Genomic DNA, 21,193 nt, shown 5'->3' with positions numbered 1-21,193 from the left:
GAACGGGGTACCGCGTCTGGGCGCGGCAGCTCCAGCTGTATCTGAAAGTGAAGGATGTGTGGGGTGCTGTGTTGAAGCCGGCACCAACATCGCTGCACCTCGAGAATGAGCAGACCGGCCAAGCTGATCGTCCGTTACAGCTGAGGGAGCGACCGCTAGATCAGCTGCTATTGCAGCAGAAACTCGCCACGACCATTATTCTGTCGGCGCTGACTGAGGATCAAGCCGCGTTGGTTGCGGACTTACCGCATCCGCAGGCCATGCTGAAAGCGCTGCAGAAGACGTATCGCCATGTGTGCGACACGACAGTCGGGTCACTTAAGCGACAGTATCTGGCTCTCTACGTCGATGTCGGTGGTGACATGGTGGAGCACATCAGGCTAACCCGCTTGATGTTGGCAGAATTGAAGTGCTATAAGATATCCTCAGTGATTCTGAGAAGAAGAGTAATTTTCTACAAAGCCTTGGACCCGACTGGAATGGCTACATAGGCTCGCTGGAGACATGCACTACGATCGATGAGCTTCTGATTAAAGTTGCCGCCGAGGCAAGGCACCGTGCGACTCGAACACAACGTGGAAAGCGGAGTGGTGCCCCAGCAGTGCGTGGCGGTAGTGCCTTTACGGCGGCCACGCACGGGAAGTCAGGTGTGAAGAAGGGTAAATGCTTCAACTGTGGGAGGCGTGGTCACTTCAAGAATGAATGCAAGTCGAAGAAGCGACTCATCGGTGCATATGGCGGTCGGAACAACAGCCAAGGCTGCAGTGGTGGCGAAGAGAGCGGTTTTGTATTTTATGTGAGCTCTGTCTCGGACTCACTGGGAGCCGACTGGATAATTGACTCTGGCGTATCCAGTCACATGACGGACGCGCGTGTACTACTGTCTGGTCCGAGTAAGATGGACGCGAACGTTGTCATTACGACGGCTAATGGGATAAAGCTTCACGCGACGCATCGGGGGAAAGCGGACTTGCCATTGGCTACTGACGGAATGTGCACTTTGGATCACGTACTGTTTGTGCCTGGGCTGCAACGCAATCTCGTCAGTCTTAGTAAGGTCGGAGCTGCAGGGCTTACGGCCACGTTTGATCATGAGCGATGCGTGATTACGAGCGGTAAGTCCAAGCTGGTAGCAACTCGACGAAGCAGTGGCCTGTATGTTGTGGAGGTGCCCAGTACCATCCGTAATGCTGAAGCGGCATACGTGTCTGGCTATCGGCTGAGCGACTTATCCCTCTGGCACGCCAGGCTTGGACATTTGAGCGTTCGAGACTTGATTAAAGTGCTGAAAGACGGTGGTGTGACAACGCGCGACAAGCAACTGCGTCCCTGTGAGGCTTGCGCAGCTGGGAAATTAGCCAGTCTACCTTTCTTATCGAAGAAACCACGAAAACTTAAGCGCGGACAAGTCCTGATCGCAATCGAATATGTGGGGCCAATGGAAACGACATCGCGTGATGGTTATACCGGCTTGGTAAGTATGATGATCGAGCCCTATCACTTAGCTGCGGTTTTTCCAGTCAAAGAAAAAAGCTCAGCTACGCAGCTGCGAGTACTCCGTGAGTGCATTGCAAACTTGAAGGTTGCAGTCCCGAAGGCAAAAGTGTCTGTACTGAAGAGCGACAACGCTGCTGAGTACTTTCCAGATTGACGGTATACCAGCTCCATGTCCGCCGTTCGCTTGAGATAACCCAGCACACGACCAACTGCAGCTTGCACTGTGCGTGTTGGAAGCTCCGTTTCTTGAGCGATGAGACGAACGGCTGTGGCAAGATCAGGACGACTCACTGTCGATGCATATAGTAGCGATCCCACAACAGGACGAAATGATTCACCAATTATCTCCATATATCGATCACTTGGTGCTGGAAGTCGATGTTCATCGGGGTGCGAGGCTGCATTTGACCATAGCTGTTGTCAAGTCGCTTGATCATCATGCCGGCATACTTCAGCTGTGCAATTGACGGTATGTGGCCGTTCTTGCTCCATGACATCTCCATACCAACGAAGCTGCTAGAGGCATCACACTTGCTGATCGCGAATCGACGAGCAATATTCACTTGAAAGTCAGTCAGTTCTGTCGTCACATTACAGAAGATGAGCATGTCGTCTACATATAGGAGAACGACCATAATGCTGTTAGCGCTGCGCTTAACAAGAACGCAGGTGTCGGATTGGCACTGCACGAAACCACACTCGCACAAGAACTTAGTCACGGTCTCGTACCAAGGTCGCGACGCCTGCTTCAACCCGTATAGAGCTTTACGTGATATCCATACCTTGTCATCACCATTTTCAATCGGGGGGGGGGGGGGGGTACAAAGATCTCTTCTGACAGGCTGCTGCTCAAGAATGCCGTTTGCACATCAAGTTAAAGATGATCCCAGCCGAGTTGAACAGCCAAAGCCAGAATGGCTCGGATTGAGTCATGACGAACGACGGGGCTGAAGGTCTCTGTATAGTCCACCCCACAATGCTGCGTGAATCCTTTGGCTACTAACCGGGCTTTGTACTTGTCCATGGATCCGTTTGCGAGAGTCTTACGACGAAATACCCACTTGGTTTGCAAAGGACGTACGTTCGCTGGAGGAAACATTTCTTCGTAGGTGCCATTGCGTCTCAAACTGTCCAGCTCTGCGCTGATAGCTTGGCGCCACAGCTCCGCATCCGGACGAGACATGGCTTCTTGCAGCGTGAGTAGGTCTTGGAGTTCACTCACCAATGTCATTTCCTCCGCGCTGTGCGACTCCTCAAATTCGAGTCTGCGAACATTTCTTTTTCTTGATACGAATGCTGCGGTGAGAAACTTGCTTATCCATGCGGGGGTCAATGATGTGCTGCCTCTATTCTTCTCCGGCGGCCGAAGAGCTTTGTAAACAAGTCTGCCACCATGGCCGCCGTTGCACAATAGCGTATCTGGATGATCCTGCGCTGTACTTGCTCACGCACCCAGTGGTAACGCAGATCAATGTGACGCGAGCGCTGCGAGAGATCAATGTGCAGATCAATGTGACGCGAGTGCTGCGAGACACCTTTTCCTTCTGCAACATGTTGAGCCGCTGGATTGTCCTCGTGGACGATTAGCTTGCCAACATCGAACCCCAGCTTGAGCAGCAACGGTTTGAGCCCAATGCACTCCTTGATACCGTACGCGAGCTCTCCAGTCTTCTCCCTCCTCACAACCCTCTGAAGCGTAAGGTCACTCCCGGTACACAAGAAAAAAACTGGTTTGCTGTCCCACCAGTTGATAGCAGCCATTTGCTTCACTTGTTTGGATCGAACGGTAGTGAAAGTTCCCCGTACGATATGGTTGGGTCGTTTCTCCGGGTCCTTCTTCTTGTGTCTGATACTTGCAGCGAATCCAATTCGGTTTGTCATGAGCGTGCCAACGATATAGAACCCCATCAAAAGTAACTGGACAGCTAGCACCACACTAGAGTAAAAGCGATCTGTAACCACGAGCCGAAAGCCCTTGTCTTGACCGTCAGGAAAAGTCTGCCTTCAGGTTACGAACTACTGCAGCAGGACCCGACTTCTTGTCCACCGAAGTCGTGTCATCAATGTGTTGCTTCTTGTCTACATAGACCTCAAATCTGTATTATACCGCAGATATATACAGAATATCATAGATGTAAGATATATTATACAGCTTTTCACCTCCAAGCATTTCGGCAAGTACCTGATGCAGTACGCAGAGCGCGCGCAGCACAGCATAAACATCTTTGTGCCCCATTTACACGGTTTATCCTTCATGTACACGCGAGTCTTGTTGAACGACGATTGCAATGATAGCATTCTTTCATCGAACACAAGCTCAGCAGAAGGTATAAAACCACGACAGAATGTGCGCTGCAGCACATAACTACTTTTCGAATCTTCCAGGCTCTATCAGTCTTGGCGCGTGGATCAAGGTTGCTTGAGAAGTGCAGATTCCGGGAAATCTCCATGAAGCGGTCTCTCGTCATATAGTTAGAGAACTTGCCACGTCCAATAGCGCCTTCATCGTCCGGGGTCCAATGGTTTGAAATCTTTTCTCGGTTTGGCTGCACGGTCCGAGCGAGAAGTAGCCCCATGAACACACAGATTTCATGGAGAAGAACAGGATGGACTTCCATGAGTGACATACGTACATCTCCTCGTGAACGCAGCGGAGTCCTGTCATCCGGCCGGCGACGCTGCATAATTTTTTCGACGCTCTAAGTATGCTTCAACACGCGCCTCTGTTTGATCATGATTGTAGTTGTTGCTGCACACAGCAATATGTTGCCAAAGTGATACTGGCATAAAGTAGAAGAACGACGCTAACGGTGAATCGCCACACTTCATCGCATCTGGGTGCAGCCTTCGATAAGGGAATATTTCTGCTAACGTTACCGCCAAATACCACGCATTTGTACCAGCTACTTAATGTCGCCGTCCTCAAGCCGTTCAAAGATGCTGTGGCTAATGTACTGGTGTCTAAGCTACTGGATGCAGCAGACATGATAGTATCAAAAAACCCGCTATTCAGTTCGCTTGCGCGGCTTACAAGTCACCTATCGCAGAGCGGCCCAGCAATGCAATTAACGCATTCTCCCGTCGTCCCTCCAGAATAAGACAAATCGGCTTCGACGGTATAGGGATGAGGATGTCAAGGACACGGGTGGTAGCTGAATTGAAAGCGAGAGGGGGTCCACATGGGCGCCCGCACGGAATATCCGCCAGCACTAGAGAACCTGAGCAAGAAGGCTAGAGTCACAGTTGATATTGAAGGAGTTTTGGTAGGTAATGACGACCTTCCTTATAATAGTGGCGTCTTATGCTCTACCAATAATAGAAATATCAGCGCGCACTAAATTGATCACTTGGGTTTTGCTTGTGGTTTTGCATAGTTGTCCATACTCCTTAAGACTCGAGCTACACTGCATTTTAGTTGCATTCTGATCATGTTAATGCCTTGATTCCACTTATTAGTAGATAGCGTGGCCTTCTAACTCGATCGCTTACGTCCTGGCTCAATTCCGCGCACTGAATCCGCTCGTTATTAATAGTGTGGCGATGGAACCCTTGTAATGGTACAGCATCTGGATACAGCAAAGATTCCTCTGGATAGTGATAAAAGAAAGCAATATCACTGCAAAGAGGTACTTACAATTAGTTTAGTGACACTAGCACTTATTTCATACTCGAGCAACATCGCATGTCACCGTCCCCCTTTCCTAACGTTTTAAGTACTGTATTGTACTGCTGATGCAGCGCCGTCCCCACACAGAGGAGCGCGGTCTGCTCCCGACACTCGCTCGAAGTGCCCGCCGCTCACCCTTCAGCAGTCCACACATTATGCCTCGTCGGATTCCTCGCCCCGTTCTACTTTTGCTTGTGCTGGGCGGTCTGGGACTGCTAGTAGTCACTGCCAACTTCATTTTTACATGGCGTGCCACGTCAGTCGCCCGTACTCGCGCCGAAGAGCACCTTGCGACTCTGCGGGAAACCCCTGGTGACACTAATACAAGAGGCAACAATGGAGGCAACACTCTCGATGCTCAGAACGGAGACCAAAAGCCGCAGATGCAGGAAGAACGCGACCAGTTCTCAGCCGACGACGTGCAGCGTATGGAGAAGCAACTTGTGTACACACTCCACCAGATAGCGCAGCGCACGACCGAGAAGCGTGGTATTGTGCTGCCAATGTTTGACGGCGTTGCAGCTCTTGGTCTGTCGCTCATCATGGAACTAAGAGCCATGAGCGTGGATCTACCTATTGAAGTTCCACACTGCGGAGATCTAAAGGAGTCACTACCGCGTATGCTGCAGGAGAAAGAGGACATGGGCATCATCCGCTTCTACGATGTATGTGAGCTGGCCTCGAAGACGGCCAGTACGCTGGATCCTTCACGCAAAGTCTTCTGTCAGAGCTTGCGCAACTGCCATCGTTCGTACAGATCCTTTGATGTCAAGCTGCTAGCTATGACGTACTCGCAATTCGAGGAGATCATGCTACTTGATGCAGACACGCTGTTCTTTGAGAGTCCCATGTCGCTTTGGGACACTGAAAAATACCGCAATACCGGTACATTGTTTTTCCATGACCGATTAAGTCAGGACAACATGTTCCTCGGCAACCGGATTCGTGGCAACAAAGATGTAAGCGAGCTGAATCAGTACATTTCGAGGTTCGACGTGTCCCCATTTGCACCTTTGGGCAACATTGAGCGACCAAAGGCGACGAGTGAGAACAAGATCCCAGTGCAGCTCGACAACTTCTCGCCCAGCGAGCACCTGCTCACGAGCCACTCGTGGAACCACCGCGCAGGACACGAAATGGACTCGTCCTTGGTACTGTGGAACAAGAAACGGCAACCGCGTGCAACGGCAATACTAGCGGCCTTTGTGGCATTGAATGGCATCGGCCGACCGCCTTCGTATGGCGATAAGGAACTGTTTTTCATTGCGGTTGAACTGGCCGAGACACAGTACGCGTTTTCTGATTTTGGTGTAGGCGGCGTGGGCTGGGATTTCCGAGACAATGGGCCCGGTAAGTCCGTCGTCTGTGGTCACGCCTCGCACTACTATCCAGTCAAACCAGCGGATGCCAGTGCTGTGGCGAATACTAGTGTACTGTACCTGAATAGCGATGCCATTCTGGAGTACAACCCAAAGAAAAAGCCCGTGTATTACAGTCAAGCACGGTTATACGAGGTGTACGCTGGATCGTTCGAGCAGCGCGACCTCCCCCAGGAGTGCCCATTCGACGTTACGGGCGTGCGTTTCTCCTCGGCCCAAGAAGATCGTTTGCTCCTACGCCAGCGCTTCCACGAAATCGCAGTAGCTTGGATGGAGTAGACACCGCACACTACAGTAGAATGAAAGCGATCGCGTCTGAATAATTACATCTCCATATTTGATACTTCAAGTACTGTACTGTACACACCTTTAATAAGCTTTCAGCAACTCGGGTTCTCGAAGTATGCCGCTGCATCACCAGCAGTTTTGAATAAGTGGACGAAATCATGTGAGCCGCTGGCTTCACTGTTTATTTACAGTGTTTACTACAGATACCCTTCCGGTATCTACAGTATGAGGCAATTGGCCAGTGATCTCCATTGAATGAAAGTCAAGCTGACAAAGGGTTCAGCTAGCTTCTATTTTGCCGATGCTAGAAAATGAACAGCTTGGTGCAATTAAAGATATTACTGTACGGGTAGTTTCACTGGATGATGGCCCACTCCGTGACCGTCGTGCTTCACCACTTGTGAAGCCCAGGTCCGTGTTCACAGTTAACATGTGTGTTGTGCCTTGAACGGTTGACACCTACAACCACAAAAAGCTGCACTTTCCAGCAATTATGCCTGACACAAACCCAATTATTCTCGATTTATCGAAAATAAAATTTCTCCATTTTTAATTCCGTTAGTGGAGTCTAGATAAAAAAAGTTAAAGGTAAAATTCAGCTTTCCGTCCCCAGTTTCGATGATAAAATTGGGTCTTTTCCTTGGATAGGGATGGCACTCGTCGTGCAGCGCCAGGCTTTCTATCCGCACCCAGTTGTCGTTCATTTCCGCATTTCGAAGAGGAACACGAAGCAGCAGTGTGACCAACACTCTTGTGCTCTGCTCCCCACTTCGTCATGGCCCGCCCGCTCGGCCTCGTGCGGCTGCGTTGGATCGTCATCTTGCTGGCAGTGGGTGTCATTTTCGTGCTGTCCGATGTGCTCTTCACGTGGCGGCAGCTGACCACGTCAGTATGGTCCGCTGCCACGTCCTCGTCCTCGCCACGTCCAGTCCACAGCGGTGGCGCTAGAGCCAATCCGGCCACTATCCAGGCCATTTACGATGCTGTAGCTAAGCCCAAAGACTCCGCGGACGTACAGAAACTTGCACAGCTCGTAGATCGCCTGAATGAGAGCGAAGCTGCCGATCTATTGCGCAAAGTCGATCCGCAGGCCAAGGCCTCTGCTGTCATTACTGCAGCTAAAGCAGCAGCCTCAGTACCTCCATTGACACTGTTAGAGGACGAGAAGGACAATACACTGAGGGTGGAGACAGAACAGCTGAAAGCCCAAGAGGTGGAGGCCACAAAGGAGGAGAACCGCATCATAACGCTCGAGTCGCAACTGCTCCATTCATTGCGCAAGATCACGCAGAAGACGATGCTGCCACGTGGCATTGTGTTGCCCTTGTACGACGATCTGGTGCCACTAGGACTGTCCTTAATCATGGAGCTGCGGTCTCTAGGAGTCACGTTACCCGTGGAGATCCCGCACTGCGGAGACTTAAACCCGAAGCTTATAACAACGATATCGAACAAGAGCAAGCACTTGGGACAGATGTACGTGTACAACGCGTGCGAAGTAGCAGCCAAAGAGAAGAGTTTACTTGACGCCAGTAAGCCGATCTTCTGCAAAGATCTGGACGAGTGCCACCACAAGTTCCGCTCGGGTGACATCAAGATCCTGGGGCTAATTTACTCTCGTTTCGACGAGTTGATGCTCGTGGATGCCGATGCGTTGATGATGCAGAGCCCCACGTCGCTCTGGGAGACGGAAAAGTACCAGAAAACTGGCACCTTGTTCTTCAACGACAGGATCAGCCAGACCAACACGTCGTTGGGGTTCCGTCCAGCGTCACGACTGCACTCCAATGACCTCCGCCACTATCTGTCTAGTGCTGACGTGAGTATCTTCCGGCAGCTACCGACCATTCAACGTGAGAAGGCGACGACAGCGAGCGACGTGGCGTTGCTCTTCGAGCCGAGTGATATTCTACTAAACAGCCACGCGTGGAATGGCCGTAGTGGCCACCAGATGGACTCGTCGCTGTTGCTCTGGAGTAAGAAGCGACAGTCTCGTGCGACGGCTGTGTTGGCCTCGTTCGTCTCGCTTAATGACGTGGGTCGCCCTCCTTCAGACGGAGAGAAGGAGCTCTTCTTTTTGGCCTGTGAACTCGCAGAGACGCAGTTTTCTTTCTCGGACTTTGGTGTGGGAGCTGCAGGCAGTGACTTTAAGGATCATGGAGAGGGCAAGTCGATTATTTGCGGTCAGCCGGCGCAATTTTATCCTGTCAAGCCGCAGGACGAGGGCAATGTAGGTCTGCTCTATCTGAACTCAGACGCGATCATGGAATACAAACCCAAGACGCAGCCTGTGTACTACTCCAAGGCTCGAACTGCAGACGTCTATCCTGGCTCATTCAGCGACTGGGAGTTGCCACAAGATTGTCCTTTTGACGTCACCGGCGTGCCGTTCTCCGACCTGCAAGTACAGCGTATTTTACTGCGTCAACGACTGCATGACATTGCCGTGGAATGGGAACGCAATGCGTTGATGAGCGAGAACGAGAGTGAACAGACACAAGCCGACGCTGTTGTTAATACTAAGCTAGATGCACTCTTGAAGCAGCTAGCTGATGACACGCCATTCGAAGAGATCGCTGCCCCAGCCTCAGCTGAACCTGCTGCTGTTGCTCCTGCGTCGACGACGCCGACACCTCAAGCTCTTCAACAGGCGAACAAGTGGGCGGACTTTATGAAAACTGCAAGAGAACGAGCCGAGCTAGAGAAGCAAATGGAGACGAGACTGATCCACTCGCTGAACACGCTCAGTCAACAAACCAGTGTGCCGCGGGGCATCGTGTTGCCGCTGTACGACAAGATCACGACGCTCGGTGTTTCGTTAATTCTGCAGCTGCGCTCACTGGGTGTGGATCTGCCGATTGAGGTCCCGCATTGTGGTGACTTCGACGAGGCTTACGGAGAAGCGATCATGAAGAAGCGAGCACAGTTGGGTGAAGTCTACGTGTACAACGCATGCAAGATCGCTGCGACTGCCAAGAGTTTGCTGGACCCTTCGAAGCAGCTGTTCTGCAAGGATCTGGACAATTGCCATCGTCGCTTCCGGAACTTCGCTATTAAAGTGTTAGGCGTCGTGTACTCGCGCTTCGAGGAGATCATGCTGATGGATGCGGACGCATTGCTGTTCCAATCGCCAATGGCATTGTGGGAGACGAACAAGTACCAAACGACAGGCACGTTGTTCTTTAACGACCGAATTGCCGAAGCGAACTTCTCTATGGGTCTCGGCTACAAGCCAGCAAAGCGGCCGAACATTATGGCTATCGAGGACTATTTATCCAAAGCTGATGTGGATCTCTTTCGTAACATTCCCACCATCCCACGACCCAACGCGTCGGCGAAGCTTATTGCTGCAGATGAATCGACTGTGACGCTGCACTTCCAGCCGAGCGAGGGCCTGCTCAAGAGCCATCCGTGGAAAGGTCGTAGCGCACACAGAGTGGATTCCTCTGTCCTGCTATGGAACAAGAAGCGACAGCCACGTGCTACAGCCATTTTAGCGTCGATAATATCACTCAACGACGTCCCAAGACCCCCGTCTTACGGCGACAAGGAGTTTTTCTTTGTGGCGTGTGAACTGGCAGAGACTCAGTACGCTTTCTCGGACTTCGCCACGGGTTCTGCAGGCTCGGACTTCCGCGACAAGGGCGAGAACAAGTCGATTATCTGTGGCAGTGCAGCGCATCACTTCCCGGAGAAAGCCGAGAGCACCCCTATCCAAGAAGTGAGTTTGATGTACATGAACACCGACTATATCATGCGGTACAAGCCCAAGAAGTCGCCCATGTATTACGCTGCTGCTCGGCCGCGCGATGTCTTCCCCGGGACGTTCGAAGAGCGCAAGTTGCTGATGATGTGTCCATTCGATATTACTGGCGTCAAGTTCTCGGACGTGGAGGTTCAACAGATCTACCAGCGCCAACAGTTTTTTGGCATTGCGAAGGACTGGGAGGACGATTTCAAGGAACCTGCTGGAGCTGAACGGGAGGCAGCAGAGACGTTAACCAACGAGAAGCTCGAGGTGCTCTTGGATCGGAGAAAAAACGGGCCTCCGTTTGAAGACGCCACTGATCCGCCGAAAGACCCAGATAAAGACGCACAAGAGAAGAAGGTGGTAGCGCTGCAAGCGAAGGCAGATACGCTGCGAGATCAGGAGAAGCAGCTTGTCGACACACTCAACCAAATCGCACAACAGACGACGGTAAAGCGCGGTATCGTGATCCCTGTGTACGATGGCATCATCAAGTTGGCTATCTCGCTGGTCCTGGAGCTGCGTACTATTGGTATTAACGAGCCTATCGAGATGCCGCATTGTGGCGATCTGGATGAAGACGCTCAGAAACTGTACCAGACCAAGAAACAACTGGGTACAGTCTGGTTCTACAACGTCTGCGCCAAGGCAGAGCGAGCGACGAGTGTCATGGACTCGTCTCGCAAGGTTTTCTGCGAGAAGATTGAGGACTGCCACGCCAAGTTCCGCGGCTTCATCATTAAGCCACTCGCTGTGACGTTCTCCCGATTCGAGGAGATCATGATGATCGATGCTGACACGACGTTCTTCGTGAGTCCTGCGAAGCTGTGGGAGGCGGACAAGTACAACAAGACGGGCAACTTCTTGATGCACGATCGGATCAGTCACGAGATTTATTTCATGGCGGAGCGCGTTCCTGGGAAGCCTGACGTGTCGGTGGAGCAGAACTACTTTGCAACGTTCGACGTCACGCCGTTCCGCTCGCTGGCTACGCTTGAGCGTCCCAAGGCGACAGTCGAGAACCGAACGCCTGTGACGCTGCACTTTGAGCCCAGCGACTTTCTACTGAGTAGTCACTCGTTCAATCTGCGTGCAGGCCATCAAGTGGACTCGTCGCTGGTGCTGTGGAACAAGAAGCGACAGCCGCGAGCGACTGCGATCCTGGCATCTTTCATCGCGCTTAACGACATCCCCGCACCTCCGTCGTATGGGGACAAGGAGTTCTTCTTTTACGCTAGCGAACTGGCGGAGACGCAGTATTCCTTCTCAGATCACGCGATTGGTGGGGTGGGTACGAAGCTGATTGACGGCGGTCCCAAGAACTCGACGTTGTGTGGCGACATGGCTCAGGTGTTCCCGATCCATCAGGACGGCGTGCCGGACGACGACGTGCCGCTGTTTTACTTCAATAGTGACCGGATCTTGTGGTTCCGACCCAAGACGGAGCCTGTGTATTATATGAAGGCGCGGCCGTGGGCGTTCTACCCTGGTCCGTTCGGAGAGCGCAAGCAGGAGTGTCCGTTCGGAATCACAGTCGGCCAGTTGTCTGCAGAGGAGGAAAGACACTTAGCCGGACGTCAACATATCTACGAAGTGGTGGACGCTTGGCATCGGGTGGGCAAAGAGAAACCGGCCAACTTGGACGAGCAGAACGTCGCCATTGACGGCGTTCTACGCAAGGTGGTCGCCGAGATGCAAGGCGCAAGTCCCGCTGATGTGGCGCCGAGTCCGCCTCAAGAGAGCAAGCAGAGCGACCAGCTAGAAAGGACGACGCAGATGATGGAGAGGCAACTCGTGTACACGCTGAGCCAGATTACGCAGCGTACGACGACCAAGCGAGGTATCGTGATGCCCCTGTACGAGCCTATTGCGCGTCTCGGCTTGTCACTGATCCTCGAGCTACGTGCTATGGGGATTACGTTGCCTATCGAGGTGCCACACTGCACCGACCTCAAGCCGGAGACGGTGGAGCTGATCCGCTCCAAGAAAGAACTGGGCGAGATCCGCGCCTACGACGTCTGCGAGCTGGCTGCAAGTGCCAAAAGCGTCACGAACGCGTCGCGTCCAGTGTTCTGCGACGACATCGACGGCTGTCGCGCCAAGTTCCGGTCGTTTATGATCAAGCCACTCGCCGTGAGCTACTCGCAGTTCGAGGAGATCCTTATGCTGGACGCCGACACGACGTTCTTTGTGAATCCCACCGTCTTGTTCGACTCGGACAAGTTCAAGACCACGGGCAACCTGTTGATGCACGATCGGATCAGTCACGACTGGTGGTTCATGGCCGAACGAGCGTCGAAGAAGCCGGACATCTCCGTGGAGCAGAAATACTTTGCCAGCTTCAACGTGACTCCGTTCAGACCGCTGCCCACACTGGAACGACCCAAGGCCACAGTCGAGAACAAGACGCCCGTCAAATTGAGCTTTCGTCCGAGCGATTTCCTGCTCAGCAGCCACTCGTTCAACCTCCGTTCAGGACACCAAGTGGACTCGTCTCTCGTCATGTGGAACAAGAAGCGTCATCCTCGAGCGACAGCCATCTTGGCCTCGTTTGTGGCGCAGAACGACATCGCGTCGCCTCCGTCGTATGGCGACAAGGAATTGTTCTTCTACGCGAGTGAACTGGCCGAGACGCAGTATTCTTTCTCGGACCACGCTATCGGAGCTGTAGGCACCAAGGTCGAAGACGGCGGTCCCAAGAACTCGACGTTGTGTGGAGACATGGCTCAGGTGTTCCCGATCCATCAGGACGGCGTGCCAGACGACGACGTTCCCTTGTTCTACCTCAACAGCGACCGCATTCTCCACTTCAAACCGGACGTGGAGCCTGTGTATTATATGAAGGCGCGGCCGTGGGCTCACTACCCTGGAGCTTTCGGCCAGCGACCACAGGAATGTCCGTTCGACATCACAGTCGGGAGGTTCGAGGAGTCCCACATCAAGCACCTGGCAGAACGACGGAAGCTCTGGGAACAGGTCAAAGCCTGGTAATGATAGAGTATGTTATGAGTGTTGCAACCAGACCCCGTTAAGTTAGAGGGCACTAATGCGGACTCGGTACCGTACAGCACTACTGTAGTCAACACGTCGACTTTCATCTAGCGCAGTGTGCATTTTTGTTTGGTTTTCGTTCAATATCCTTCGCATGTAGGGATATAAAGAGCGCGGTACTCCATTGGAGCAGCTTTACTGAGCCACACGTCTCTTCTTGACACGGTCAAAGTATTCCTTGACAGTGATACCTTTGCGAGAAGCCTTGACTTTGTCCGATACGACGGTCTTGTTTTTCTTTTCCTTCATGATCTCAGCAGGTGAACGCAGTGTCATCCACGAGCCATCGTCATCCTTGATACGGATGGTAGCGTTCGCCATCTCCTGTACGTTCGTAGGGGCAGCGCCAATGAATTCTACCTGACCTTCGCGTTCCTTGCGTTTAGCTGCCAGCCGCTCGGCATCCTTTTGCTTGCGTTCCTGCTGCTTGGCCAACAAGCGATCAATATCGATCTCTAGATTATCTGTGGCCTTCTTCTCACCGACACCCTTGACCTTGTCCAAAAGATCATCAGGAAGTGCCTCCACTACATGCAGCTTGTTCGACGTCATGACACGTCCATCCTGGAGCTGAATCAGCTTGCCCTCTGCCAGATTCTTCTCGAGCTTATCCCTCGACATGTACATAGTCATCTGATTCGCACGCACGAACTGCAAACGTTCGGCACTCGTCATTTTCTGGTTCATAGCATCGTTCAGCTGCTGAGCGTTAAGATCCTGCTGGATGTTGGCCTCACGGTTACGTCGATTGATCTCGTTGATACGGAGCACATCGTCCGAGTTGTGTTTCTTCCGCTCCTCGTTCTTAGCCAGCAATTTCTGCAGTCGTTCCTCCAGCACCACTGCCTTCTCGAAGTTCTTCATGTCCTGAGCAGCACGCAGATCACGCTCCAAGCGCACTCGCTGAACACCCAAGGACACAGTGGAAAGACCCACGGCCTGCTTACGTCTCACCATATCGTCCACTTCAGCGTCTGTGTAGTTGTGCTGGGTGACCATACGTTCCTTCTTGGAGAACAAGCGCTTCACTTCACCGTGCGTAGGGAAGTGCAGACGCTCCTTGTTCATCACAGCTCGCCACAACAAGAACTCGCGCTCGCGTAGTGAATGGCCAGACACGCCGTTCAACTTCCACTCACGTTTGCTCTTACCAAATGCACAGATGATACCTGTATGCGTCGTCTCTCCACAAAACGTGTAGCTGCGCGCCATCTTGCACACATTCACGACTTCACAGAAACGATAGACCATCTCTCCATCCACCATCTCGATTGGTATGCGCACATACACGCCACGTACCAGCTGTGCGAAGAAGGGCTCGAAAAAGTGCTTCTCAAAGAACGTTCTCCTCTTCAGCAAGTAGTGATTGGCTTGATCCCACGTCACAGGCACATTCTCTTCTGGACGAATCGCAGCAGCCAGCTCTTCCTCATCTGCAAGCTTCGTGCTGGTTGAATTCGACGCCTTCGATTTCTTAGGCTTGCGTCCGTCACTGTCCTCGTCACTATAGTCGTCATCGTCTTGACTGCGACGTCGTCCAGAGCCGCCACGTTGTAGTTCCCTACGTCGACGTCGCTTTTCCGCCAAGTCGCGTCCGCTTCTACTGCCTCCTTCCTCTTCGGAGCTGTCGTCGTCTCCGAACCTGTTGCTTAAGATCGAGCGACTCTTGTCACTTGACTTGTTAGCCTTCAAGTTGTGGAGAGCTTCTTTACGTCTGTCACTCTCCCTGCTGCGTCCGCCACGTCGTGAAGGGAGCTCCCCTTCTTCCTCGCCTTCCTCGTCCAAGAATCCGTCCTCAGCTTTGCCTTGAGATGCTGCGAGTCTCTTCTTCAGTTCGCGTTCCTTGTTACGTTGCTCCTTGGCTTCGTATTTCTCCAATAAGCGTTTCTCCTTCTCCACTTCTGTAAGTCCAGCCACATCGGCGTCGTCATCTTCGTCTTCCTCGTCTTCCTCCTTGATCTGGAGCTTGCCGCGTCGCTTCTTGCCACTTGAATCCCCTTCGTCATCAGCCTCCACATCCGCTTCTGCCTTGGCCTTAGCATGCGCCTGTTTTTTGATCGCTTTGTTGCTGCTACGATTCTTGCTCTTGGTGGGGGCCTTTGGCTTCTTGGGTGCTGGTGAGCGTCGCTTCTTAAGCTTCTTCTTAGGCGAATCAGAGCCCGAAGCATCAGAGCCCGTGCCAGAGCCCGAGCCTGACCCACTGCCAGAACCTGAGCCCGAACCGGAATCAGATCCAGATCCTGAGCCGCTACCTGAGCCGCTACCTGATCCCGAGCCACTACCCGAGTCGGAGCCACTGCCGCTGCCTGAGTCGCTGCCCGATCCCGATCCGGAGCCTGAGCGGGAGCTCACGGAGCCTGAAGCGCTTGAGCGGCCGCCGTCTGACTCGTCGCTGCTCTCGACAACCTTCTTAGCCATCGATGCGCGCTCTGACCTTCACTCCTTCCACTACACCGATGCGGGCAAGTTAACGACTGACGCTTAAGGAGGATGAGACTGGCGTTGAGTAGGCGCTACTTAGCTCAAGTACAAACAGAGTGATGGTCTTCAATAGTGACACGTCGTTGTATCGAGGGAGTTTGCCTCAGATGCGACGGCTCGCGGTGATGAGCAAGCTGCGCTTTTGCGTGGCGGCGTGTACGAGCGAGGACTCGGCGTTCCTGGCTTCCGAACTGGAACAACCTGCCGACAACAGCCAAGGCTACATGACGGCCAAGTATGAGTAAACCTAGCTGGGTCTTCTCTTCACAAAGTGAAACCCTAATGAGATCTTGCTCTCTAGGAACTGCCCATACCCGCAAGAACTGGTGCTACAACTCGAAGACGGCCTCTGTCGGCTAACCCAAGTACAGCTTCTCTCTCACCAGAGCCACATTGCCACTAAAATGGAGCTCTTTGTCTCTAAAAGCCTTTCGTTTGAAGGAAATTCCACAAGGTTCAGCCGATTAGGGTTTCTTACTCTTAAACCCAATACCGAGAGCAGATACATGGCCAGAGAGCTCAAAACGGTACATATCGACCACGAGGCAGCGCTGCTTAAGCTGCGCATCCACGCATGCCACGTGAACGACCACAACCTGTACAACCAGGTAGGTATCATGGATATCAGCTTGTGCGGGGAACCACTCGAACTGCTACCGAGCCACTCGAGGGACGAAGTTGTGGGGACTAAACCAAGGCACCAACATAAGAGTCATAGACCTCAGGACCAGAGCTTTGATATGAGGTTCGACGCCAAGACAGCTGCCAGGATACGCGAGATTCAAGTAGCCAAGGACCAAGCTGTAGCCAACGAGGACTATGACCAGGCTAAGAGACTCAAGCAGATGGAAGAACAGTTAAAGAGCGTTGGCTTGCAGCTTGCTCGACTTGAAGCCCAGAAGAGAGAAGCCGTGGCCAATGAAGACTACGATCTGGCCAAGAAGATCAAGCACGAGATCGGCATGCTGGAGGCTTCAGTCGGTAGTAACGAGACGCAGCCAATCCTCCCGATGCCACCGGTGGCGCCTTCTCCTTCAAGAAGTCAAGTGATGCCCAGGATTGGCGCAATGCAGCGCTCGACGTCCAGTTTCGCACCGAGAGACATGTATCCTGAGGACCCGCAGGTTGCTAAGAGCGGGAGTTTCTATGGAGACGGAAGTGGATCACTACGTCACTCGCAGCAAGGTGGATTCCCTGGGAATGGCCTGGATTTAGTACACACTACTGAAACGGACCCGGAAGACGAAAGTGGAGGTCCGAGCGCGCATTTTAGAGGCCTCCCGGACGCTGAGAACTTGCCGGATCCTGACGAAATCCCGCCAGCGTTGGCCAAAGAAAGCGAAGAGCTGATCGCTGTGATCGGTCCGTTCTTTACTCGTTGCTTCTATAGTAACCTGTGGAATCATCGTGACGCTGCGATTCGCAAGGTCACGATGGACATGGGCGATTACCCCGTTGAGCCAGTGCGATTACTGGAGGTGTGCTCTACTCTCGCACAAAGCGGGGCAGGAGACCGTATCGCTCAAGTGGCGCTGTCAGCTTTCGGACTGCTGGACCGTATGGTGGTGTTTGGCTCGCGTATCCGCCGCGACGATATGTGTCGAGTTGTAAGTCTGGGACTCTGTGTGTTGCTTTCTGGGAGTGTGATTATGTGTTTAAATGTTTTATTCTGTGCTGTACAGCTCGGCAATAGCATGACTCAGCTGGTAAACAAGCTCGGCGAGTCTCAAGCGAAGGTTCGCGAGGAAGCTGCGGCTGTTCTGGGGCGACTAGCTGCCGCAAAGAATGTGGGCGTGGCTTTTGTGACCTCACATCTCACCAAGCGCTCCAAGAAGCCTCTCGGACTCAAGCTGCTGCAAGGTCGGCTGCTTGTGCTGAAGAAACTTCTGGCAGAATTCGAGCTGCTGCCTGACTCCGACTTCTCGGTGTCTGGTATCATGGGGCTCCTCGAAGACTGCAACTGTCTGGCACATCAAAGTCGAGATATACGAGACGCTGCGAAGGATATCACTGTGTCGCTTTATCTCGTGGTAGGCGCAGACGTCGAAGGCTACTTGAAATCACTGCGACCAAAGCAGCTGGAAGAGTATCAAGCGGCGTTCGAAGCAGCAGAAACAGCGAAGGTGTCAAGCCGTCGTGTCGGTGCAGCTGCAGGTGGCAACGGGAGCGTCGCTAGAAGAGACGAGGAGCCTCGTGAGGAGCAAGCGACGTTCGAGAGCGAAGTCGACGACGCCGACAGTGACGAGGACTCTGTGGACGAGTACACGTGTCCGTTCTGTGGCGTTGTGGACGACAAGTTTGACTCGGACTACCTGGATCAGCACTTCTGGGCGTCTTGTAAGATGCTGACGCCATGCAAAATGTGCGGCCAAGTGATTGAGATCTCGACGCTGAATGAACATCTGCTGACCGAGTGCGAGATGCAGCAGAACCACCGCGAGTGTCCTCGATGTGGAGAGGCCATCACTGCCAAGTTCTACGAGCGACATGTGTCGCTAAATGATTGTCCACCTCGTGCGCCGTTAAATCGAGCTAACCGCTGTCCACTGTGTCACGAGGATATCGCCCCTGGGAAGAGAGGCTGGCGACGTCACTTGCTAGAGCAAGGCTGTTCAAACAACCCTCGAAGCTAGAAGTGGCTTTAGAAATGATGAACAAGAATGTGAAAACGAAGAAGCAGACGCTAAATTTTTTTTTACTACGTCGACGTGGCTGTAGCATCTCGAGAGATAAAAGAGTGAGAAGAGGTCGGTCCTAGTTGGCTGCGTCGATGTTGCTTGGGCTGGCGGCGAAGTCGAAGTGGGCATCTTGGTCACGTCTGATTGAACGGATGTTGACTTCCTGCACTTGTCGTTGGTAAAACTTGAGAGAAGTGACTCCAGAGACGGCAACGGCAGCGATCTCGCCCTCTTGTTGCACCTTGGTGGAGCTCACAGCCACGAACTTCCAGTAGCACTGTCGCTCAAAGACACTAGCTCCCAGATCAGTCTCCTTCATTCGATGCAGCTTCAAGTCGACATTCTGAAGTCCGTCGACAACCGATCGCCATTGCTCGACCAACGAGGCTTGGGGAGCTCTGGGATCACTTTGAAGAGCAGTAGCGACATCCTTGTCATGAACACGACGTAGACGCTTGGATCGTCTGGTCGATGGAGAGGCATCGCCTTGTCGGTCTTGGTTTGTGTCCTTGCGTGCTGTCATTTGGTCGCTGGCAACATTAACCCACCCGGGATACTCGTGATCCACCAGTGCGTAGTGCAGACTCTTCACTGCGAACTCACGGAAGAGCTTATCTAGGTTGGTACCGCACGAAGTGTGCACAAATTCTTTGCCGTCAATAACACCGAGTTTGTGGGCAAGCTGCGAGAGATACTGGTGGCGTTCTTGACGTTCATGAGCTAGAACTTGGCGCTCGTGTTGCTGGAGCTTGCGCTTCAGTCGAGTCTTGCGGCAGGATACCCGGTTCTGCAGACGACGACGGGTCAGGGAACATTCTGGTTTCGGGTTCGCTTGTGCTTTCCCGGCTGAAGAGGTTTGCATCTCGACAGATTGAGCTGCATTCAGGAGCTCAGTGAATGTTGCGATCGGCGTCTGATGAAATGCGAGCCCTGCGATCTCGTCACGGGGGTACTGAAGGATGTGAGGACGCTCCATGGAGAGTTGGTGTACGTCTGCCATTGCTGTGGTGGCGTGCTGCTTCGACGACGTCGTCGCAACTTGGCTAGGAGATTAATGTAAAGTGCGGATCTGGCTGGAGCTTCGCCACTCGGCAAGAGAGATCGTTTTCTAAGATACTTTTTTCTATCAATAAGAGACGGATTTTCTCACAGCCTGAAAGTGGACACGAAAAACTCCACGCGTTTGGGACATTGTTGAGCTACCTGTCCGAGCCATCCATTTCGGGCTGTGCCTATGCCGTGATGACGTGTCGGATTGCGATGGATCGAGACTGCTCACCTCATAGCTTTTGCGTGAAAGACGTGTAGAGTTCGTTTTTTAATACCCGTATTTAAAAAAAAACAAGTTGACATTTTGATGAATAACCCCAACTCGAAAAATTTAAGGACAAAATGAGAACCAAAAGATGATGGCCTTGCTTGGCCACAGTTATGGTAGATGCTCCTGTGAGCATAAATCAAAACGTATCCCTGTATTAGCTCTCTACGAACGTACTAGCAGCTCTTCGCTAAACCTACGCATTATTGCGTGAGCTGCTGTGCCGTACGGTGTCTGGAATAATTTCCCGAAGAGTGTTTTGTCCTTATGTTAAGGACAAAAATCGTCAAATTTAATAGTATGATCAAGTACATCTGTACGAATTCCTACGACACGCAACTAATTGTTAGCACGAGTAGCCATGACAAGGCAGAGCGCGAGCGCACCGAGTCGTAGCACTTTTGCGCTTGTTCGTAGTCCCTCTTGGCGATCAACGCATTTCCCTTCTCCTTCTGCTCCAAAGCACTCTCAATACGATCATCTAGTGGATACGAAGAAGAAAAAAGTGTTAACAACACACACTTTAATCCATACAAAGTGTCTCAACTGTCATATCAGACAGAGGCTTGGCACGCTCGATTTTTGTCCTCTCGACATTTGTGGACACCACTCCATAATGTTGACTAGATAATAGCAATACAAACAGTCAGGGGGAAACACGCATATGCTATATTCAGAAAGGGCTTACGAAATTAGCTTCAACCTAGTGATGAGTTGAAACCCACCAAGCGTGGATTCCGAAAGCCCCTTACTGAAGATGCCGCAGCTGTTTCGGGCGGAAAATGATCTTGCTTGCCAGGTTATCGACGAATTCCTTACAGAGTCTCGTTTATTGTTCAGACGCCCATCATCCGTGGAGCTGGAGTGTCGATGCCCGCGCGGTACATGTATGTTGCCCCTACAGCTCGCAAGAAGTGGGCACTATACGTTGCCGGGTCAAAGCCAAGCAATGAGGCGACTCGACGAAATGTTTTTGCTATTTCGGACGCTGAGATGCAGTCAATTGAGCCATTGTTGCTGACGAGCACCGCCGCTGAAATCTCCGGTGTCAGCGTATGATGGGCCTTCAGAAGACACGTAGCCCCG

At 52.5% G+C, this 21,193-nt stretch overlaps 5 protein-coding genes across 5 annotated transcripts; 3 read left to right on the top strand and 2 right to left on the bottom strand.

Moving 5' to 3' along the window:
* Positions 1 to 4,676: 4,676 nt before the first annotated feature.
* Positions 4,677 to 6,822, top strand: PITG_13043 (uncharacterized protein; the record flags this gene model as incomplete). The annotated part of the gene is made up of 2 exons (XM_002900535.1): positions 4,677 to 4,760; positions 5,236 to 6,822. The coding sequence occupies 2 exons, from the start codon at positions 4,677 to 4,679 to the stop codon at positions 6,820 to 6,822; spliced, it is 1,671 nt and encodes a 556-aa protein (XP_002900581.1).
* A 784-nt stretch (positions 6,823 to 7,606) lies between these two features.
* On the top strand, positions 7,607 to 13,570 carry PITG_13042 (uncharacterized protein; the record flags this gene model as incomplete). The annotated part of the gene is made up of 3 exons (XM_002900534.1): positions 7,607 to 7,737; positions 7,890 to 7,909; positions 7,950 to 13,570. The coding sequence occupies 3 exons, from the start codon at positions 7,607 to 7,609 to the stop codon at positions 13,568 to 13,570; spliced, it is 5,772 nt and encodes a 1,923-aa protein (XP_002900580.1).
* On the bottom strand, positions 12,778 to 16,048 carry PITG_13041 (RNA polymerase-associated protein RTF1; the record flags this gene model as incomplete). The annotated part of the gene is made up of 1 exon (XM_002900533.1): positions 12,778 to 16,048. The coding sequence occupies one exon, from the start codon at positions 16,046 to 16,048 to the stop codon at positions 13,766 to 13,768; it is 2,283 nt and encodes a 760-aa protein (XP_002900579.1).
* A 188-nt stretch (positions 16,049 to 16,236) lies between these two features.
* Positions 16,237 to 18,744, top strand: PITG_13040 (uncharacterized protein; the record flags this gene model as incomplete). The annotated part of the gene is made up of 6 exons (XM_002900532.1): positions 16,237 to 16,346; positions 16,413 to 16,791; positions 16,837 to 17,296; positions 17,354 to 17,718; positions 17,794 to 18,249; positions 18,358 to 18,744. The coding sequence occupies 6 exons, from the start codon at positions 16,237 to 16,239 to the stop codon at positions 18,742 to 18,744; spliced, it is 2,157 nt and encodes a 718-aa protein (XP_002900578.1).
* A 121-nt stretch (positions 18,745 to 18,865) lies between these two features.
* On the bottom strand, positions 18,866 to 20,704 carry PITG_13039 (uncharacterized protein; the record flags this gene model as incomplete). The annotated part of the gene is made up of 3 exons (XM_002900531.1): positions 18,866 to 19,804; positions 20,494 to 20,588; positions 20,668 to 20,704. The coding sequence occupies 3 exons, from the start codon at positions 20,702 to 20,704 to the stop codon at positions 18,866 to 18,868; spliced, it is 1,071 nt and encodes a 356-aa protein (XP_002900577.1).
* Positions 20,705 to 21,193: the final 489 nt, after the last annotated feature.

Source organism: Phytophthora infestans, genomic scaffold, assembly GCF_000142945.1.
Source record: "Phytophthora infestans T30-4 supercont1.25 genomic scaffold, whole genome shotgun sequence".
NCBI lineage: Eukaryota > Oomycota > Peronosporomycetes > Peronosporales > Peronosporaceae > Phytophthora > Phytophthora infestans.
This window is presented reverse-complemented; position numbering and strand designations above follow the sequence as displayed.